Genomic DNA, 22,132 nt, shown 5'->3' with positions numbered 1-22,132 from the left:
CACTCAATTAGCATTTGGCAGCATTGCCTTTAAATTGTTACCTTGGGTCAAAAGTTTCAGGTAGCCTTCCACAAGCTTCCCACAATAAATTGGGTGAATTTTGGCTCATTCCTCCTGGCAGAGCTGGTGTAACTGAGTCAGGTTTGTGGGCCTCCTTGCTCACACACACTTTTTTAGTTCTGCCCACAAATGTTCTAGAGGATTGGGGTCATGGCTTTGTGATGACCACTCCAATACCTGAACTTTGTTGTCCTTAAGCCATAACTTTGGAAGTTATGCTTGGGGTCATTTTCCATTTGGAAGACCCATTTGCAACCAAGCTTTAACTTCCTGACTAATGTCTTAAGATGTTGCTTCAATATATCCACATAATTTTCCCCCCTCATGATGCCATCTATTTTGTGAAGTGCACCAGTCCCTCCTGCAGCAAAGCACCCCCATGTTTGATGCTGCCACCCCCGTGCTTCATGGTTGGGATGGTGTCCTTCGGCCTACAAGCCTTCCCCTTTTTCCTCTAAACATAATGATGGCCATTATGGCCAAACAGTTCTATTTTTGTTTCATCAGACCAGAGGACATTTCTCCATGTGCAGTTGCAAACCGTAATCTGGCTTTTTTATGGCGGTTTTGTAGCAGTGGCTTCTTCCTTGCTGAGCGGCCTTTCAGGTTATGTCGATATAGGGACTCGTTTTACTGTGGATATTGATACTTTTGTACCTGTTTCCTTCAGCATCTTCACATGGTCCTTTGCTGTTGTTCTGGGATTGATTTGCACTTTTCCTACCAAAGTACTCTAGGAGACAGAACGCGTCTCCTTCCCGAGCGGTATGACGGCTGTGTGGTCCCATGTGTGTGGTCCCACTTGCATATTATTGTTTGTACAGATGAACGTGGTACCTTCAGGCGTTTTGAAATTGCTCCCAAGGATGAACCAGACTTGTGGAGGTCTACAATTGTTTTTCTGAGGTCTTTGCTGATTTCTTTTGATTTTCCCATGATGTCAAGCAAAGAGGCACTGAGTTTGAAGGTAGGCCTTGAAATACATCCACAGTAAAACCTCCAATTGACTAAAATTATGTCAATTAGCCTATCAGAAGCTTCTAAAGCCATGACATTATTTTCTGGAATTTCCCAAGCTGTTTAAAGGCACAGTCAACTTAGTGTATGTAAACTTCTGATCCACTGGAATTGTGATAAAGTGAATTATAAGTTAAATTAATCTGACTGTAAACAGTTGTTGGAAAAATTACTTGTGTCATGCACAAAGTAGATGTCCTAACCGACTTGCCAAAACTATAGTTTGTTCACAAAATATTTGTGGAGTTGTAGAAAAATGAGTTTTCAAATGACTCCAACCTAAATGTATGTAAACTTCCGACTTGAACTGTAGCTAGTGAAAAAGATGAAACAAGCCACCTACAATTCCCCACTTGGAAGCTTCTTGTCATTGTTGTTAGCTATCTGACCGTTTAGAATCATAAAAATGCATGCCTTCCGGCCACATCGATGTGTGTGCATAATGTTTTTGACGTTGTCACCCAACCCGTCTTTGTGCCCATCCATATGGTCTGCTCCAGTGCTTTAGGGCTCATCTATCGGGCCAGTGGTCCCGTGACCGTTTAAGTTGTGTTTGGGGGTAGTTTCCTGTGAGGTGGGTCCGTCTGTGTCCTCCACGCCCTCCTGGGCTGACCTAGATGTGTCACCCCCGTCCGGGGACGCCCAACTGTCCTGGCGCCGGTAGGCCTCGCACAGAGGCAGGTCCGTACTGTCCCACTGACTGAAGCTTTACCAGAACAAAAACCATAGGGGGGCATAGAATCAGCAAAGCACAGAGAGGAAGGGGCAGACTCACATCTGGTACAGACACACACACACACACACACACACACACACACACACACATGCACAAAAGAGACAGACAGGTATGATACAAACAAGAAGTCAGTAAACAGCAGTATAAAGGACAAGCTTAAGCTCTAAGGATCACAGAGAAATGTTATCTGGTGCTGTGATGATATCCCTATATAAGTGTGTCTTCATTCCTGTCCGTCTTCGCTATTAACAGCCTCAATGCGATCTCAAAGATGGTCAACTGAACACGTTCATAGCTTGTTTTTTCCATTTCCAAATGCAACACAATCAATGGAACATGACCTGGAGCAAAGGGTCAATGACTAGCTTTGGGTCATCTTGAACTGAGTGCTTAAAACACCTAAATCACCTAATTTTGTAACCATAATCTCAGAAGTGTATTAGGTCCTGATGCAGGTGTAAGAACAGGAAATGCAAAGGCAGAGAAAAAGAGTGGCCACAACACCTTGCATGCCTAAAAGCAGCATCCAGAGAGACAGCTAGATATCTCACAGTTAAACAAATTAGACAACGAACTACATTGTTTTGTCTCCTGGTTTATTTTTCAAAGTTTAAAAGGGTTTAAGGGTGGGTGACTGATATAGACTTAATGCCATAGTTGATGTTCGTGCAACAATGTATGCTTTGTGAACACAGTTTGCACGGTTACTGGCTTGGTAACTCGTCGGCTAGCTAGGGATGGAATCGGTAGAGATACTGGACTCTGTTCAAACAAGTTTATGAGACTGGATTTGAGACATGTCTAGCACTTTCCAGTCAAAAAAAACATTCTATAGAAAATTAATAACATAGAAAGCTTCAAATGGCTGGTGTGATTATACAATGGTTAATCGACCTATACATCCATAATTTATATTTGGGGTTATAAAGACATGTTAATGGAGGAACAACTACAACAATTGAAAATAAATAATCTTCCAGTGATTTTTGTGATTGTATCATAGTTTTTGTTCTTCATAAGAGTCCAAGAAATATGCTACAAAGCATTTAACATGTATTTTTCTGACATTTCCCTTTCCTCCTCTCTATGCATGTTCTCTTATTCATCACTTCCATTTGCCTATTACAAAGAACTGAGGAAGAATATAGCAACTGTAGAAACTCCACACTTATGATTGAGTGTAACATTTACCATGTAGAGACCTACAATCTATCATACATGAGGATAAAAACTCCCAGAGGCATGTCAAACAAGGCACTTCATTTCATTTTAAACTAAATGAGATTCTCACGTTAAATGTACTGCAATTGATTTTTGACCATTGATAGATCAATCATCTATTGAACCCGGGCATTTAGATATTCTAATGAAGTTGACTCAACACACAAAGACAATAACGAACTAATGGATATGACTGAGGTGGTGGGGTAAGATCAACCCTTCATAAGGCACAGCGGTGAGGGGTATAGGTGCTATAATGTAGGGGCTAGGTTGGGGCTATAGGGCATGATGGAGTAGGCTAAATGATCAACGACTGTACAGTATGAGCCTACTTGTACCTGGAGGAGTAATATTCTTCCTCTAACTCGTACAGGTCGATGGCGATCTCGTCGCGGAGCGAGGTGAGCTTCTTGTCGCACTCCTCCTGCAGCGAGCGCAGCTGCTGGTTCTGCAGGCTGATGGCCTCATTGACTGACGGGAAGTCGTTGAGGATCAGGAACTGTTTCAGGTCCGACACCAGTTTCATCAGGGACTCGCCCGCACGCACCTTTAGACACAACAACAAAGCACTGGGATTATCACTGGTGCTTTTGCTTTGTAACATGCACTCATGTTCATTATGCACCAAATGGGGAAAGCACTGACTGAAACAGGGAAGGACTACCAACGTTTTAGTTTCAGAGGATTTTCAAATGTTTTCTGTTTCATGCCCCAATGAACATGAGCCAGGATTAAATTCCATGTTTATCATTTACTTTACTAGTGTCATGAATATACACTCTGGGGTTTAAAGACAAGTTTGTTTAGTTTCAAGGGACGCTGGGTGGTATGTATGTATAGTATAATGAATGTACTTACTATGTTGGCTGCTCTGACATGCATCTCATAATGGTCCTGCTCAGCCTGTGTAGCCCGAGAGACCTGTGTCTCATCCTCTACCTGAAGCAAAACAACCACATTTTGGAGAGATTACTCTTTTAGTTGAACCATCATTCTTTCAGTAAAAAATCAACACCTTTTCTGTTTCTCTCTCTCACACAGACAAACACACACTATGTCTCACCACTCTGCGACTGGAAGGCCCTACAAGAGGGTGGTAGCGAGCTCCCAGCTATCCAGGACGTACATGCCAGGTGGTGTCTGAGAAATTGCCAAAGATTCCAGCCACCCGAGACATGTTCTCCATGCTCCAGTCTGGCAGGCGTTACCAGTGCATCAAAACTCGGACAAACAGACTCCTAAACAGCTTTAATCCCCTGGCCATAACACGGTAAAATTGCTAACCACAACTGCTCTCCCTCTCCCACAGACCATCAACAGGTCTATACAAACTCAAACACAACCTACGCTGCTGCTAAAATTATTATTGATTAGATGTATTACTCCATTATGCAGCTGTCCAATGATTATTGATTGCCATTACCAATAGTATTTACTGTATCTATTTATTCTGCTACTGGTCACTATTACTCATGTTTACATGTATATTCTACCATTAGTATATTACCATGAGTATTTATATATTCCTGCTACCAGTCACTTTTCAGGCCTGTTCACATGTATATCCTACTACCAGTCACTTTTCAGGCCTGTTCACATGTATATCCTACTACCAGTCACTTTTCAGGCCTGTTCACATGTATATCCTACTACCAGTCACTTTTCAGGCCTGTTCACATGTATATCCTACTACCAGTCACTTTTCAGGCCTGTTCACATGTATATCCTACTACCAGTCACTTTTCAGGCCTGTTCACATGTATATCCTACTACCAGTCACTTTTCAGGCCTGTTCACATGTATATCCTACTACCAGTCACTTTTCAGGCCTGTTCACATGTATATCCTACTACCAGTCACTTTTCAGGCCTGTTCACATGTATATCCTACTAACAGTCACTTTTCAGGCCTGTTCACATGTATATCCTACTACCAGTCACTTTTTATGTATAAACCCACCTCAACCACTCCTGCACATTGAATAAGGTACTGCCACTGACCAGTACATACTTGCATTTTCATGTTCTTTAACGCGCATCACAGTTTTTATGTGGTTTTTATTTTTACTTGTATTTGCTACTCTATTTTCTATATTATTAATATTACTATTATTGTCACTGCATTTTTGGGAAAGAACTCTAAACGGTAAGAATTTCACTGCACTTTTTACACAGGTTGCATGCTGCGCACGTGGCGCGCGCACACACACACACACACGCACACACAAATATCGTAATGTTACAGCTACCTTTGCAGTTTTGATGATTTCTGTGAGGTTGTCTAGAATGGACCTAATGTCATCCTTCAGTCTTTTGTTGTAGTTCTGAAGAAGGCTCTCCTTGCTTTGAGGTAGCGCTCTTTGGCTTGCCATAGTATTCAGGAATGTGAACAAATCCACTAAAAGCACATAAAGAATATAAATAACATAAAATACGATCATAAAGTTATGTTGTTAACCAGAAAAATAAAACGGCAAGTGCATGGCACTGGCTAACGTTAGTAACGTTAGTTTATCACAAGTGTATTAACTTCCTCCACTTGCAAAAATGTACATAGAAATGCAACAACCAAATATGTTTAGACATATCCTATGATTGTGCACCCTATATATAGTCTAGTATTATTCATGAAATCTCACTTACCTTCAAATTCATTGTTGAAAAATACTATTTATAAAAACATAAAAATCCCGTTGAAAAACAACCCTGCCGTCGATTGTTAATGACGTCACATCAAGGTATCGCGGAACTTAAATTACCCACAATGCATAGGTCTTCCTTTCTATCTGATCCAACATGGTGAGTGTATGGATATTTCGTTTGGTGGGGAAAATATACATGTTTTCATCCCTTACCATCTTATTTTTAAATGTTTTTTGTGTCATAAAAGTTACTCTTACTTGTCGTACATAAACAAAGCACCCATTTCACATTGGTATGGTAATAATGTTTTGCTGTTTTATCCGAAATCTCCCATGACTTGGCACTTGGAAGTTGTCCGCAGGAACACCACCCATACAGAGTGGTTTATTTTAACACCATCTGTGTCTAGGAACTTGTTGAAATGCAGTTTATGGAAACGTTAAATAATGCATTACACTTTTTATGCATCTTGGAAAATGTATAGTTGATGTGGGACTAAAGGGCTATTGCAACGTAGCTAGCGAGTGGGCTAGCTAGTCTCAAAGGCCTAACTGCACGTCAGTTCAGGTTACGCGTCTCACGGCCTGTTCCATGCGCCCAGATTGTTTACTCATTGTCCATAACGGTAGTAGTGAAGGATATCAAGTAATTCGAAGTTGTCAAGTAAACCATTGTATGCCTTTGAGAGCTGGGTAGTTAAATGTGCTAACTAGGTAGCCATAGCTAACGTTACCTCCAAAGACGCTAGTGTTGATGTCTGTTCGCACAGACTTTTTATTAATGGCTTTTGCAATGATGCTTTGAATTTGTTGAACTGAATCTGTTATGTTGATTCAAAACACGAGCTTTTTAACCCTGAGCTAAAGCCACAGTCAAGTTATATTATGTTAAATGTATTTGACCGTTTAACGTTGTGACCAGTCTACCTGTTTTTGAAAGCCTAAAGGCAAGAAGTCTAAGGGGAAGAAGGTGGCACCCGCCCCTTCTGTGGCCAAGAAGCACGAGGCCAAGAAAGTGGTCAATCCCCTGTTCGAGAAGAGGCCAAAGAACTATGGCATTGGTGAGTAAAGTCAACCTGGGATTTCTATTACGTTTTAACCAACTGTTACACATTTTCCCATGTCAGTATGTGCAGATGATGTAAAGAATATTTGCTATCTTAACAACAATGCAGACAACCCACCAAGATCGCTGATGCACTTCTTTCATGATTATAGTGGCTTCAGGCTATTTTCTATTCATTCCAAAGTGATTAGATGCACTAACCTCCCCCCCCATGTTATAGGTCAGGACATCCAGCCCAAGCGTGATCTGACACGCTTTGTGAAATGGCCCCGCTACATTCGCCTGCAGAGGCAGCGCTCCATCCTGTACAAGCGTCTGAAGGTCCCCCCTGCGATCAACCAGTTCACCCAGGCACTGGACCGCCAGACGGGTAAGTCTGTGCATGGGCTTATCAATATTGCTGAGTTGTGTATTGACATGAGGGAATTGTTTCTGAGGATGGCTGGTATATTGTATGTTTTGCAGATGATGTGAAAGAATATTTGCTAACTGAACAGCAATGTTGACACCCACCAAGATCACTGATGCACCTTACTGTACTTGAAATACCCTCAAGCTATTTGGCTGGATCCCTAACTTTTGACAACTTGAGTTGCAGATGTTTTCTGCAATTCCTCAGATCCCGTGGGTCGACTAATTCTGTATCTCCGCAGCCACACAGCTGTTCAAACTGGCCCACAAGTACAGGCCAGAGACCAAGCAGGAGAAGAAGCAGAGGCTGCTGGCCCGCGCTGAGCAGAAGGCTGCTGGAAAGGGAGATACCCCAACCAAGAGGCCTCCTGTTCTCCGTGCAGGTGAGGCATGAGGGATTGAAGTCATTTTTAGATGACATACTTTGGCCTTGATGCAATGATGTTTGAGTTTCTTCACCTGAAACAATCATGTAGTTTGAGCTTTTTAACTCTGAGCATCAGCCACAATAATTGTTTTTGACTAGTTCAAGAGAACTTGTGGTTGAACATGTTTTTGATATCCATGTTGAATTCTCCCATAGGTGTGAACACAGTCACCACTCTAGTGGAAAGCAAGAAGGCCCAGCTGGTGGTCATTGCCCACGATGTGGACCCTATTGAGGTTAGGACTCCTTTGTGGGAGTATCCTTTGTTCACTATTCTATGCTTATTTTGCTCAATGTGGGTGAGCTGTTGCAGACTTGATCATTATTCATGGGCTAATGTGGTTCTTTGCAATGATGCTTGAATTTCTTCACCTGAATCCTCAATGTGGATCAAAACATACAATCTTTTTAATTCTGAGCAAAGACTAATGTAGTTGAGAAGCAAAAGCACAGTCAAGTGTTTGGTCCAAAAATAATAGATACCTGACATTTTCGTTTCCACTTTGTAGTTAGTGGTGTTCCTGCCTGCTCTGTGTCGTAAGATGGGTGTCCCTTACTGCATTGTCAAGGGAAAGGCCAGGTTGGGACGACTGGTGCACAGAAAGACCTGCACTTCAGTTGCCTTCACACAGACAAACCCGTAAGTAACAGGTGGCATAGCCAAACATTTGTGAAAGTGGTGTTGATGCACTGAGGCCTACGCCTAGGAAGTTGCGCTTCTGCTTTATAAAATTGATTAAATCCTTTGGCAATGATGTATGAATTTCTTCAACTGAACTTGTTGCTTTATGAGCTTTTTAACCATGAACCAAAGGATTGTGTGCATTGTTAACTGGATCTCAAATGTTGTTTGTGACGATGCACTGATGACATGTTCCTACCTTTTCAGTGAGGACAAAGGTGCCCTTGCCAAGCTGGTGGAAGCCATCAAGACCAACTACAATGACAGATACGAGGAGGTGAGTGGCTGGTCTGCCCACCATCTTTGTTAATATTGACAAGTAGTCAAGCCAGTATGTTTTGGTGTCCTGAAGATGGAATGGATTATCTTGTGGGTTCACGTGTTGGTTTTGCAGATTACTTGACATATTTGCTCTCTTAAAAGGGATATTGACACCCACTCGGATCACTGATGCAATTTGTTGTTAACGACCCTTTGCATGTGTTAATTTCTGTATATGGCTTCAGGGCAGGGAATTGGCAGGAACCTCACGATACTTAGGCGCCGATACAAAATGTATTGTGATTTTTATGTTCCAAACGTATTGCTCACTGTATGCTGCAGGGAGACAGAGGACCTGAAAACGAGTTCTGATCAATTGGGGAAATGGTAGTGCTGAACATGTTGGCTCACTGTTTTTTGTGGGATTGAGAACAAGCTATAGGATTAAAAACACCAGCCTTTTGGCACAGCAGACTAGCTCTAGCTAGCGCTACCTTTTTACAAACTGATACACGAGTCAAATATCGATTGTCAAAAATATTGCGATATCCTGTTGCCAGATAACTGGAGGGGATCTGGAGGCACACAAGTCACCAGATTGCTGCAGTCTTCGCATTTCTCTAAAATGTCTTTATTATGCCATTCCCCACCAGGCTGAATTAAATCATGACAATGTGCTTCCTTTCCTAGATCCGTCGTCACTGGGGAGGTGGTATCATGGGCCCCAAATCCACCGCCCGCATCACAAAGCTGGAGAAGGCAAAGGCCAAGGAACTGGCCACCAAGCTCGGATAAACTGTTTGCTATCAAAATAAATGTCCCAAGAAATATGCACGTTTTTTTCTGGTGTTTTGTCAGATTGGATTGTGTGTGTATACTGAACAAAAAATTAAACAATTTTACAGAGTTCAGAAAAGGAAATCAGTCAATTGAAGGAATGCAAACTAGCGGTTTTGAACGCAAAATGTGAACTGCGAAATTCGTGTAGATCCGATGAGAAGTTTGGCTGTATGTGAACAAGTGGCTCAGCCACAACAGAATGCAGCATGCAACCGAAGAGAAGAGACAAAGTATGCAGTATCAGCGCGTGCTCTGGAAAGACAGCGGGAGAGTGGCATGGCAGTTTGCCAGTTAACTTACAGCTGCGCGTCCCTTGAATGATAAGGAAGGGGTAGGTGAGTATGAAACGCCATTTGGGTCTTTGCATGTCAAAAAATATGCTTCAAATAACACTGGCGTGTCAAATAAGCTTTTGCCCAATCGACCGTCACACAATTTAAAGCGTTTATTGTTTTACGTAGTTAACACATTGATTTCACTGTCACAACAATTCATCGATTACGTATGCTATGACGCTGGTTATAAAAATAAAAAGCTGGCTAGCTCATGGATGCAAACAACGTTCTTCCCCAAAAGGAGAGCAAAACGACAATCTTTTTTTTCAGTAGCTATAGTTATCTAGCTGTGTCATCTTAAAATAACCCTGATTTATAAGACTGGTCCGACCACCACCATTGATCAAATAAGAACCATCTGTGAATCTAGCCACAATAAGGATTAGCCACAATAGTGGACTTTGCGGTTAGCCTTCAAAATAAAAGTATCATTGACTGATGCAAATGAATACAAATAGTATAAATATGACATTGAATAGATCATGCTAAATGAGTTTGAAATGTTATATAAAAGACAATCAGATATCACACTGGATGTATTGGACTTAATTACAGGCATACTTATTTCACGGTACAAATTTACCTGTGGATCAATGACATGGGGTGTCCGTCTACTCAGTGACACCCAGAGTACATTTGTGTCGTAGCTTTGATTGTGGGTCTCTGAAAGAACTGAATTGAGCCACATTTATTGTTAACATGTGTATTGAACATTTCATTATTTCCCTCCTAGGATGACGAGACGGACCAAAGTCGGAGCGGGCAGAACTGTAGTGGAGAGGAAAACGGGCACAACAGAATAACAGGATTTGAATAGTAACAAACGGCTATGAACGTAGGCTGACTGAGCAGAGATTACGATCTGGCAGCGTGGCAGCACTGAGTATTTGTAGAGGTCTTGATTATGGAACAGGTTGCAGCTGGTGGGGATCTGCACTGACACCAGCACACTTGTCTCGCCCACACACACAGAGGGGGAGGGGGGAGAGTACTGGGGGAGTGGTGGCAGGCCAAGGAGACAGGATGAGCAGCAGAGGGCGTTGCTGGAGCAGATGTGACAGTCCTGTATTGACACTTTGCCTGTTTGATGTTTCGTTGGAGGGCATTGCGGCATTTCTTATAAGCTTCGGGTTAGAGTCCTTCTCCTTGAAAGTGGCAGCCCTTTAAATCAGTGTAAATGCTGCCTGTAATCCATGGCTTCTGGTTGGGAATTGTGTATATACAAGCATTATGGGGACAACTTCATCGATGGGCTTATTGATGAAGCCAGTGACTGATGTGGTAAACTCCTCAATGCCATCGAAGTATCCCAGAACATATTCCAGTCTGTGCTAGCAAAACAGTCTTGTAGTTTAGCATCTGCTTCATCTGAACACTTTTTTATAGACTGAGTCACTGGGGCTTCCTGCTTTTATATTGGCTTGTAAGCAGGAATCAGGAGGATCGATTATGGTCAGATTTGCCAAATGGAGGGAGAGCTTTGTACGCATCTGTGTGTGGAGTAAAGGTGGTCTTGAGTTTCTTTTCCCTCTGGTTGCACATTTAACATGCTGATAGATATTAGGTCAAACTTGTTTAATTTTCCCTGCATTAAAGTCCCTGGGCCACTAGGAGTGCTGCCTCTGGGTGAGCGGTTCCCTGTTTGTTTATGGCGGTATGCAGCTCATTGAGTGCGGTTTTAGTGCTAGCATCGGTCTATGTAGAAAGCTATGAAAAATACAGATAAACCCTAGTTGGATCTGAATGTTTATGTAAAGGTATGTTTTTTTCAAAGGTTTTATATATTTCTAAAAACCTGTTCGCTTTGACATTATGGGGTTTTGTCAATGAGATTGAGGAAAATTGTTAAATTTTTCCGTGAAAAGACAACTTACCCCCCAAAAAACAAATAAATATAAAACTAAATAATAAAGAAAAGTATATCATTTTTAAAGACGCTAAAGTCATGCTCCTTTGTAAAGTATTTTGTCTTTTAAGTGTTTGGAATACAGCCCTTGAAGGATAGCTCTTCTTGTCCCAAAATAGCCCAGAATGCCCATTGACAACGCATAGGAAACATACACAATGGGCGTTAATGCGATTTCAATAGAGTTTCCATCTCCTCAAAAGTATCTCTGGAAATATTAGTGTCCCTGAAGCAATGTCAAGATATCTGGTTTACAGATTTTTCCTTCCAAATAAAAGTCTGAGCTAAAACTGTATGATACAGAATCATAACTACATGGAGGAAAAATCTCACCTGAAGAGAATTACTACTTTGTATAAAAGAACAAATATAAGGTGGAGCAGATTTTGACATGTTTGTAGCTTAAATAAATGAATGTAAAGAACATAATAATAGGCTACCGAAACAATACAATGAACATTTAAAAACATTATTTTGATTGTATGGTTAATGTTAACTGGCGCTATTGTTCAAGGATACAATGTTTAAGGAAAGTCTTGCTGTATTTTTGTTGTGTTGCACAAACAAATTAGACTGTACAGGAAAAACGATTGTGCGTTAAATTGTCCATAAAACCAGGGTCCAGTTTTCTCACTAAAGTCCTTATTATACAAAAAAGGTGTGTTTGAACAAAAAGCAAGGTCATAGCAAGTGTTGCTGGACTTTTACTGTGATCAAGCAGCTTAAAATGGAGCTGCTGGACACTATACAGTACATATATAGCACTGTACAAGCTAAACAATTGATTGAGTGTTCATAAAACCAGGGTCCAGTCTATTCACTAGAGTCCCTAGAATCAGTGTCAATTTTAGCATGTAAATCTTGGTGGGCCAAGATATATATTTTTTTAGATGCATGCCAGCAAAGCCACTACTCAACACAACACTAAAAAAGACATTACTTGCACTATAATGGTGACATTAATGAGAGATCTAAGACGGACGTAGTCAATATAACTTTTTGTTCAGCGCTTACTCGCAAAACACCAGTCTCAATGTTAACAGTGAAGAGGCGACTCCAGGATGCTGTCCTTCTAGGCAGAGTTTCAAAGAAAATATATCTCAGACTGGCCAATAAAATGAAAAGATTAAGATGGGCAAAAGAACACAGACACTGGACAAAGGAACTCTGCCTAGAAGGCCAGAATTTTAGAGGACACAACGAGAGGGAAAATTCCACTAACAAGGGCAACTACAAGGAGCTTGCAGAGGTAATAACACGTTATGATGCATTACTTGCTGAACATATGGAACTTTTTACTGTCTTTTCTGGGATGTCAGAATCAATTCAGAAGGATTTTTATAGCTTCCATCGCATCATCCATTAAAAGTGAGATTAAAAGAAAAGTGGAAGCAGCACTGTTTTTCAAATGGCAAATGAAGGAAACCACAGACATCAGCTGTCACAACCGGTTGTCAGTTATCATCTGTTATGTGGATGATCAGGCCTTTATTCAGGAACATTTCTTGGGCTACTTTGATGTGCCAAGTGGGCGAGATGCACAGTCTGTGTTTGACTTTGTGAATTCTGAGATGTCTGAGTTTAACTTCTTATGGGCAGGTGGGACGGTAGCAGAGCGTGAAATTCAAATGACAGAATTATAAATATTTAACTTCCATAAAATCACAAGTGTAATACCTCAAAATAAAGCTTAGCTTCTTGTTAATCCAGCCGCTGTGTGAGATTTCAAAAAGGCTTTACGGTGAAAGCAAACCATGCGATTATCTGAGGACAGCGCCCCGCATACAAACACATGAAAAACATATTTCAACCAGGCAGGTGTGACACGAAAGTGTCTTACCTTTGATGATCTTCTGTTGCCACTCCAAAAGGTCCCAGTTACATCACAAATGGTCCTTTTGTTCGATAATGTCCTCCTTTAAATCCATAAAAACTCAGTTTAGCTGGTGCGCTTCAGTCTATAATCCACCCAGTTTCCCTCCATCAAAATGTTTACAAAATGAATCCCAAACGTTACTAAGAAACTTTTCCAAACAAGTCAAACAGTGTTTATAATCAAACGTTAATAATCAAAAACGTAAATACGTAACTAAACGATCAAATTTAAGATGGAGAATCGTTATTGTCTTTACCGGAGAAAAATACCAAAGGACGCAATGTCTTCCACGTGCTTAGAAGCACTAACGCCAAAATGGGAGCCACCTAGAAAAACGACAATTTCTGGCTCATTTTTCCAAAACCCAGCCTGAAACTCTTTCTAAAGACAATTGATATCTAGTGGAAGCCCTAGGAACTGCAATCTGAGAGGGCTTGGTCTTATAATACAAGTGTTTGAAAGTAGGGGTAGGCTGATTATTTTTTGGGTTTTGCCTGCCATATCAGTTCTGTTATACTCACAGACATAATTGTAACAGTTTTAGAGTGTTTTCTATCCAAATCTACAAATTCTGCATATCCTAGCTTCTGGGCCTGAGTAACAGGTAGTTTACTGTGGGCACGCTTGTCATCTGGACGTCAAAATACTGCCCCCTACCCAAGAGAGGTTAAAAAATTATTCTGTAGAACTGTAGAGAGGATCATCTTTGAGTTGAACGGCCTCCTAACCCTCAACCATATTAAAATACTATTGAACTACAACCCTATTCATAAACGTGTACAAATCTCAGGGGATGATGAGGGGGCTATAAAGACCAGTGATAATTTAGCCTACATGTTGGGGATGAATCCCAATATATGGACATATTTGAAAGATAAATTATTCCTATTCCCAGCAGATATACATGCAGGGTTTTACAACATGTTTTTGTATACCGACATCATATCCTATCAAAGGGTAGGAGACAGTTATGTGCCCCTCCCAAGAACAGTTCATATAGATGGAAAATATGGTGATGTAGTCACTGTTAACTATGACATGCCACACTATGTACCTGTAAACAAGAAATATATTGAAAACATTCAGGTTGAACTTAAAACGGATCAGAACAAAAATATTGAATTTACTTATGGTAAAACGATTGTAAAACTCAATTTTAGACCCACCAAAATCTCTCTACATATATATATATATATATAGGGTCGAGATGGTGGTTGTGTACCATAACCATTTTAATTTATTTGTATTATATAAATATAATGAAAGATAAAATATATAATATATTATATATAAATATAATACAAATAAATTAAAATGGTTATGGAACACAACCACCATCTCGACCCTAACCGATATGTCTCATACTATGTTGATCAAGTGGGTCATGGATTACCGGGTCATCATGGTTACCATGTAAAGCGGAGGTAACCCCACTCTCTGCCATGACAGACAATGGAGTTTTTCATCCCAGGCCATTGTGGCAACTACCTGGACCTCAAAAACACCTTATTACATTTACGTGTCAAAGTGACCAAAAGACATGGTACTAATATTGCAAATGATGCCAAGGTGAGCCTCATTAATTAACCCTTGGCAACCATCTTCTCCCAAGTGAATGTGACTTTGGGTGAACGCCTTATCAGTCAAAGCAGTGCCACCTATCCTTATAGGGCTATCCTGGAATGTTTACTAAACTACTCCGAAGACACTATTCAGCACTGGGCTGTTTATCAAGGATACTGCAGGAGCATCTATGGAAGACATAGATCCCACCACCAGTGAAAACAAAGGACTGGAGGCAAGTGCTCGCTACTGTACAGAATCTCGAGGGCCTATACACTCTAGGGCCTATACACTCTGGCATTTTCTTTCAAGAATGTTTCCTCTTAAATTCGGTTGATTTAAGGCTAAAATTAACAAGGGCCAAGGAGGAGTTTTGTCTGATGTCTGCCTAAGACGGTGACTTTAGTTTAAAAGTGTTGGGGGCTACACTTTTTTATTAAAACGTGTCTGTATCTCCAGCACTTCATCTGGGTCTTTGATGAACTTTGGGAACTCTGGGTCTTTGATGAGGCTTTGATGAAAGGAAATTATCTTTACCCTCTCCAAAGAATTACCATGAAAACATTCAGCATACCCGTGGGGAGTAGAATCTGCAGTAAAAAAAACAGTTTTTAGGCCCGTTACCCCGTTACATTGTTATAGGCTTGGTTGATCACGCCTCTAATACAGCTTACATTAAAAATAGCTCTCTGTCAGGATGGACGTCAGCTCCCTGCTAAGGTCTTCGAAGCACAATTCAATAACATATCTGGCTACAGGGAGGCATCTAAAAGTTCTCTCTTTACCTATTGACAGAAATGATTTTGCAGGGGGTTACACATTGCATGGTTTCAATTCATCACCCGATGATGACACCTCAGGAAATCTGTCTGCGGTGTCCCAAGGTAACCTCAGGCTGGAAATGTGTTTCCGTTCACCTTTAGCTTGTTAATACATGCTCTGATTTAATCTTGGAAGTGAATGCTCGAAGACAAGTCTTAGTGGATTATTATTATTATTATTAATTAATATATTAAGGATCATTGAGCAAAAACATGAATACCCAAAAGCTAGAAGGTCTCATGAGCTGCTTGATTGGAAAAACATTTGTGGAGTATGGGCTTGTGATGAACTACCTTTTGAGAAATGGAAAGATCGACCGGCCATCTTTATTGTCAATACCCATCCTTAACACATGCCTGGTGAACATTGATTGGCTAGCTGTGACATTAGAAGGTGAAGAAGGAGGTAGAAAAATCTCAACTTTTTTTGATTCCTACGGCTTTCCCCCCGGATTTTCACATTTCCCCACATCTATTAAACAGTTTTTGAAAAAAAAACGGATCAAAGATCTACTATAGCACAAGATAACCTTTCTACTACATGTGGTCAACACTGTGTATTCTACCTATGCCAAAGAGCCTGTGGAGTTTATTTTGAAGATGTTATGTCTCTTTATAATGATGATTTAAGAAGTGAGGATAGCACCATAGATTGTTTTGTTAGAAAATATCAAAGGTGTTTAAGTATGTGTACTTTAATACAGGGCTGGGTCTCCTGATTCCTAATGCGAGACTATGGGAGAAAGACAGGAAGGGCTCATGTCAATGAGTTATCATTAGCCCTTTCAAAAGGGGGAGGGGTTCCAAGAACATCTTTAGGAGAGCTGTAGCTCTTTGAAGTGTATGTTTTAAAGTTTGAATCTGTTGGTGAAGCTTATAGTTTGGTAGAACTGAGAGTGAAATGTTGAGGACTGCCAGGGCTTTAAGACACTGATGCCACCGAGGAGGTCTTCTATCCTCCTCAATCTGTTGGCGAAGCTTATAGTTTGGTAGACCTGAGAGTGGAATGTTGAGGACTGCCAGGGCTTTAAGAAACTGATGCCACCGAGGAGGTCTTCTATCCTCCTCAATCTGTTGGCGAAGCTTATAGTTTGGTAGACCTGAGAGTGGAATGTTGAGGACTGCCAGGGATTTAAGAAACTGACGCCACCCAGGAGGTCTTCTATCCTCCTCAATCTGTTGGTGAAGCTTATAGTTTGGTAGACCTGAGAGTGGAATGTTTGAGGACTGCCAGGGCTTTAAGAAACTGATACCACCGAGGAGGTCTTCTGTCATCAGCAATCCTGTGGGTTGCTGTGGTACTTTAAAGCAAGTCCATCATATGAGAACCACTGACAACATCTCCCTGAAAGATAAACTCTCCTTTGTCATTCCAAGTAGCGGCCTCCTTTGAGTCTTTTATTTTGTTCATAATGTATCTAACATTTTTCCTGTTATGTGCTGGAACATGTGTCAACAGGTCATGCATAACATTATCTTCAACATGCATTTGAACTTCAACCGGTAAGATCTCTGGTCTAGGCATTACAGGGACATTGCTCTCTCTATGCTCTTTATCCTTTAAGGATTCTGGTAGGGAAAGTGATAAATGGTTGGTCTCTCTCACCTTGTTTAACCAAGTGCCAAATACCTTTGCAAGAGGTTTGTGTATTTTTGGACCTTATCATAGGGATTCAAACCTCTTCTGTTCCAAATATCCTTCATGGCCATATCCAAATCATTTTCGGCTGTTTATCTGATAATTTCAGGAAATTGTAATTGCTGTTTAAGTCTATCCAACTCTTGTTGAGGCACTTAGTACATTTTATTGGCCATCACATTCTGTGTTCAACCCCCACATCTGGCAGCAATAAGGCTGGTGATGAAGGGCACGGCTCTACTTAGTAAAGGTAGAAGAAAACCCCCAGATTGTCTTTTCTTTTGAAGACTGGCCCTTTTATTGGAAAAGATTTTGATGGCAGTCTTTTGTCTCTTTAATTTTTTTAATTGGGTCAGGGTGAGTGGAATGTGGCCTTTGAGAAGATTCAATGCAATCTCACATAATGATAATATGAGATCTGAAGAACAATAACCCAAGATGGCCTTGCGTTCTTTAGGGGTAGCCCCAACTAGGGATATCAAGAGCAGTAGGTTTCTTTTTAAACACAGAGACAAATTTACATTTTTTCGGAATGTAAACTGTCGGCCACTCCCACGGAAACAATCCTGCTCGGAGCCTCAGGTGTTCTGGAGTATTTGATTTTAAATCCACATTTAAAATAAGGAAATGGTGCTTTGGTAGCGTACTCATACCTTTCCATAAAGTAGGATTTCCTTCCAGTGTACATCTGCTGAGCTAGAATGTTTATTTGTAGTTTGTCTCTAGGGTTTTGAACTAAATCAAGTAATTGGCGTTCAAACTAATGGTACAGCTTTTTTTTTTACCTTGGTGAAACACATTTTGTACCAAGTAAAACACGGACAGGTTTGATATTGAGTCAAAGCTCGTGCTATTTCAGGATGTTCATTCCAGCAAGAGGCATATCATCCAAAACCAGCAGATTGTTTTTATAAGGAGGTAAAAGTTCGTCAGACAGGGATGCGGGTGTTCCTTCAACAAACTTGATTTTTATTTTCTTCAACAACTCATCTTACAAAGATTGATAACATGAATAACACCACACAATATTGTCAGGTTTCTGAGATAACATGTTCAGAATTCTCTAAAATACTTATTACAAAACGAGTTTTACCGCTATTGGATGGGCCTGCGATTAAGGGCGTAAATGGTAGTTGCAACCGGGGATCAAAACCTTCTACCGCAGCCATTATATCTTAAGGGTTAAGACATACAGGACTTGTAACATAAGTCAGTAGCCAAAGGGCAAGGTGGTCCCGTCAGGTACAAGCAATCTCTTGTCATAGACTACCTGGAATCTTTCAGTAAGTGGGGCATTACATAGATAAAAATGGGTTCTATCTCTAAAAATCTTTTTGTAGGAGTTAAAAATGTTTAATTCACTATTCTGGTCATTTATGAACCCCTGACAAAGCGTGTGATTGATTCCAAGTTTACACGGGAGGCATTTTCATAGTTGTGAGTCACGCCTTTGGCTTTCAACACCACGTGATTGTCTTTAGCCCTAAAAGCATAGCTTTTGGGTCACAGGATGACCACTTTTTGATATGGTCACCAACTTCGAGTTCACTTGTTAAACCACCCAGATAGTTGCTAAGAGGGGGGTTCCAATCACCAGGTTTTCTTACATAGACCACAGTGTCTGTGTCATGGTAAAGAACCCGCCTCTGAACCTGCTCCACGAGGGTGTACAGTTCAAGTCGACCATAGGCCGTGGTAAATAATGCAAGAAACACATTGACATTACCCGGGGGTAGAACCCACTTCTTGTCATGTCTCCATTGCACCAGGGCAATGTCTTGACTCAAGAATGAAGAATATGAAGTTTCATATTGGTCCGGAAAAATTTTACACTTCAAAGATTTTGGCCACATGCTACCCCTTCTCTATAACAGTTGCTTAGAGAATTCAGCAGTGACTCATACACCTGTCAGGGCTCGGACCAGTGTATGGGTGTATGGGTCTGAATCATCACAAGGCTTTTCCTGGTTGTTGTTTTCACTGCAGGTGTGACAAAAGGGAAATAAACATTTTCATTGAGGTCCCTTGTAAGGCAACAGTGGCAGAAACAAGCCCTGGGGAGGGTAAACAGTTGCTTTTATCAGACCAAAATAGTTTTGTGGTAAATCATGGTGAATCATTTCAGGATAACAAGAGAGGAACTCACTACATGAGGATAAAGGGATGTAAAATCTACATATCCAATTTTCTCATCAGGTTGCGCTATATACCTTAATGTCAAAGCATTGGTATGACCTCCATACAAGGCCTGGCGGGGTTCCAGGGGTTCGGGTAGCAGACTTTTTGAGTTCTGTCCATTCACTTTCCCAGATAACCGTAACGCTCACCCCATAAGCAGCCTGTAAAGATTCCATTCTGTCCTGGAACTCCTGGTACATATCCCCAAAACTCTTTCGGGTTAAGACACACATGGCCTGGGGCACAAAGCAAGATTTACAACCGTGGAAGAAACAACCGTTGTACTTATACACGGTCTCAACACCGTCAAAATGTGTGTAGCCATCTACATGGTAGGGTCCAATCTTTTTTCCCTCTTTTTTATGTTGAATAAAAATGTTATTAGCCTGGGATAAGTACTCCGACCATTGAACGGAGCCGCTAGAGTATGACTTGAATTGTCGGCGGTAGTTGCCAAGCGATGGAATAGCTGTAGATGCTGGAGGTAAAAAGTGTGTACGATAGGTTTTCATGCATGCCAATGCAATAGTTGTACAACTCCAGGGGTCATGGAGTAAGAAACTGTCAATGTACTTAGTTTGACAGGTTGAAGGCGGGGTCTACAAAACACAAGATTTTACTACCTTGGACTTTGACCCTGGGTGCAACGCCTTGTTGTATCAAGGGGTTCAAAAGAAGATAGGAATCATAGGCTCTAAAATTGTGAGCTACAAATTTAACGCTTTCTAAAACATTTCAGAAAAACCCCAGTTCAAAACGTTCAATTTGTACTGGGGTTTTTCTGAAATGTTTTAGAAAGAGTAGTGCACAATTGGGGCCCTCTGGCAGCCACTTTTCACCCTTCAAAGTCATGGTAGATACAAAAATAGGCTAATTAATCCCTGATTCCTCTCAGTCATAAATCATATCCCTCTGAATGTTCACCAAATAGAACTCATGTTCCACTTCTTGAATCACTTCAGTGTCTCTGCTTTTCAAAGCCCTTTACAGATTGGGCAGTGTATGATACCCCATAAGTGAATTTGGGGGTTGTCTATTTTAAGGTTGTAATTGCAATGGCATGATATTTCTTGTTAACTGCTTACAGATTTACATGCCTTGGGGTGCCATGTTTCAATGTGTTTTTCGTAGCAGTAGGCAGAACGATATGTATGATGACAATCCTCACATGGTGTAAGGGCTGCATCGGACATTTTTCATCCTGACACACTGAACTGTTATAACGACAAGAGTGCCCCCTGTCGGCTGTAGCCTGAATGACATGGACACAAAGCTCTGATGTTGGTAATACCATAAAAATGGTTGTTTTTCACATAAAAGCACAGAATATGAGGATGAGATTGAGGGTTGTTCTGGAATTTCAAGAGAGCTGAATTAGCTCTAATATGGCACAAAACTACAATCTTGATGTTCAGCAAATTTTACTATGTCAGACCTACCTAGACCTACAACCTTTTGGAGCTCACTAGCCTTTTGTAAAAGCTTCTAGATCAGTACATCCATGGTTGAGTAAATGTGGGGCCTATTGCAAAGCATAACTAATTACCAGGATTGTTAACGTTTATGAGATGGCCTGCTTATTTTTTATGATTTCAGATTGCATGAGACTATCAATTTTTCTTCTTTGACCCCCTCCGCCTGCGGGTTGGCAGACTATTTGTACAGCAAGTTCTAAGGTCCTATCAGCTATGATGGATAAATTAGATTGAACAAGACGTTCCAGCAGGGCTATAAATTGTTCAAGATCTGCTTCGCCATTAGGTACAACAAGAGATACTGTGTTTTGCAGACTATCACAACATATTTCAAGTTGTAAGACATCACAAGGTTTGACAAAATCTGTAGCCCTCTAAAAGAGTATCCTAGAGTATCCAACATCATGACATAAACGACTGCATAATTATGGCTCTGATTGATACATGTGAATTTAAAACACAATTTTCTAATTCCTCAAAATCATCATGTGGTTGCTCATTGTCATCATGTATAGGAGTTATAGGAGGTGTGTATGTGAAGGGGGGGGGGGGGTGCTGAAGACGGTGTGCTCTCATTCACTTGGTTAATTAAGGATAATGTGTACGGGTTATAGGAGTTGTGTGTGTAGCTGCTGAAGGTCGGGTGCTCTCATTCATTTGGTTAATTAAGGATATAAGTTCACCTGTGACAATGGGTGTTCATGTGTAAGGGTTATGGGAGATGAGGGCTGATGTGGGGGGGGGACCTCTCTCGTTAATTAAGGAGATCAGTTCTGGTGGTATTCTAGAAGTATCCATGTTACATATGGCTTTTATCATTTGTTTGGGTGTTTTTTTAAAATCAGATTGATGCTTAACAAGCGTGACATGGTTTTATGCCAGAAGGATATATCTTGGCTGTACTGACCTCTTAATAAAGCAACCATACGTGTGTGTAGCTGGACCTCTCTGGCTTTTAGAGTAAAAGGCTGTGAGAA

General features: G+C 40.9%; 2 protein-coding genes, 1 long non-coding RNA gene and 6 other non-coding genes across 9 annotated transcripts in view; 7 read left to right on the top strand and 2 right to left on the bottom strand.

Annotated features, from left to right (window-relative positions):
• Positions 1-2,392: 2,392 nt before the first annotated feature.
• Positions 2,393-5,812, bottom strand: LOC109874201 (mediator of RNA polymerase II transcription subunit 22). The gene is made up of 4 exons (XM_020466018.2): positions 5,677-5,812; positions 5,283-5,431; positions 3,893-3,973; positions 2,393-3,581 (listed from the first exon to the last, which is right to left on the bottom strand). Exons 2-4 carry the CDS (start codon positions 5,403-5,405, stop codon positions 3,363-3,365), a joined length of 423 nt encoding a protein of 140 aa, XP_020321607.1. The 5' UTR covers positions 5,406-5,431; positions 5,677-5,812; the 3' UTR covers positions 2,393-3,362.
• On the top strand, positions 5,791-9,356 carry LOC109873841 (60S ribosomal protein L7a). Its single transcript, XM_020465569.2, has 8 exons — positions 5,791-5,832; positions 6,616-6,736; positions 6,962-7,111; positions 7,395-7,535; positions 7,736-7,815; positions 8,089-8,219; positions 8,469-8,538; positions 9,213-9,356. Exons 1-8 carry the CDS (start codon positions 5,830-5,832, stop codon positions 9,315-9,317), a joined length of 801 nt encoding a protein of 266 aa, XP_020321158.2. The 5' UTR covers positions 5,791-5,829; the 3' UTR covers positions 9,318-9,356.
• On the top strand, positions 6,464-6,540 carry LOC116358328 (small nucleolar RNA SNORD36). The gene has a single exon (XR_004206227.1). It is a non-coding gene; the product is annotated as a small nucleolar RNA SNORD36 (small nucleolar RNA).
• LOC116358334 (small nucleolar RNA SNORD24) lies at positions 6,807-6,875 on the top strand. The gene has a single exon (XR_004206233.1). It is a non-coding gene; the product is annotated as a small nucleolar RNA SNORD24 (small nucleolar RNA).
• On the top strand, positions 7,202-7,270 carry LOC116358335 (small nucleolar RNA SNORD24). Its single transcript, XR_004206234.1, has one exon. It is a non-coding gene; the product is annotated as a small nucleolar RNA SNORD24 (small nucleolar RNA).
• LOC116358329 (small nucleolar RNA SNORD36) lies at positions 7,586-7,653 on the top strand. Its single transcript, XR_004206228.1, has one exon. It is a non-coding gene; the product is annotated as a small nucleolar RNA SNORD36 (small nucleolar RNA).
• Positions 7,926-8,002, top strand: LOC116358330 (small nucleolar RNA SNORD36). The gene has a single exon (XR_004206229.1). It is a non-coding gene; the product is annotated as a small nucleolar RNA SNORD36 (small nucleolar RNA).
• LOC116358331 (small nucleolar RNA SNORD36) lies at positions 8,326-8,391 on the top strand. Its single transcript, XR_004206230.1, has one exon. It is a non-coding gene; the product is annotated as a small nucleolar RNA SNORD36 (small nucleolar RNA).
• An 11,143-nt stretch (positions 9,357-20,499) lies between the features above and the next one.
• LOC116358288 (uncharacterized) overlaps positions 20,500-22,132 on the bottom strand; it is a 2,841-nt gene continuing 1,208 nt past the window's right edge. The window contains exon 3 of the long non-coding RNA XR_004206170.1: positions 20,500-22,132. This exon is cut by the window's right edge and continues 286 nt beyond it. This is a non-coding gene — a long non-coding RNA (uncharacterized LOC116358288).

This window comes from Oncorhynchus kisutch, linkage group LG29 (assembly GCF_002021735.2).
Source record: "Oncorhynchus kisutch isolate 150728-3 linkage group LG29, Okis_V2, whole genome shotgun sequence".
In the NCBI taxonomy this organism is placed as follows: Eukaryota; Metazoa; Chordata; class Actinopteri; order Salmoniformes; family Salmonidae; genus Oncorhynchus; species Oncorhynchus kisutch.
Note: the sequence above shows the minus strand (reverse complement) of the source record. Positions and strands in the feature narration are given on the sequence as shown.

Coding starts and splice junctions, on each gene's coding strand:
- LOC109874201 (XM_020466018.2), bottom strand. CDS start 5,405: ATGGCAAGCCAAAGAGCGCTACCTCAAAGCAAGGAGAGCCTTCTTCAG. Junction 3,974..5,282: donor AAATCATCAAAACTGCAAAG/GTAGCTGTAACA, acceptor GTTTTGCTTCAG/GTAGAGGATGAGACACAGGT. Junction 3,582..3,892: donor ATGTCAGAGCAGCCAACATA/GTAAGTACATTC, acceptor TTGTGTCTAAAG/GTGCGTGCGGGCGAGTCCCT.
- LOC109873841 (XM_020465569.2), top strand. Junction 7,112..7,394: donor GGCACTGGACCGCCAGACGG/GTAAGTCTGTGC, acceptor GTATCTCCGCAG/CCACACAGCTGTTCAAACTG. Junction 7,536..7,735: donor GCCTCCTGTTCTCCGTGCAG/GTGAGGCATGAG, acceptor ATTCTCCCATAG/GTGTGAACACAGTCACCACT.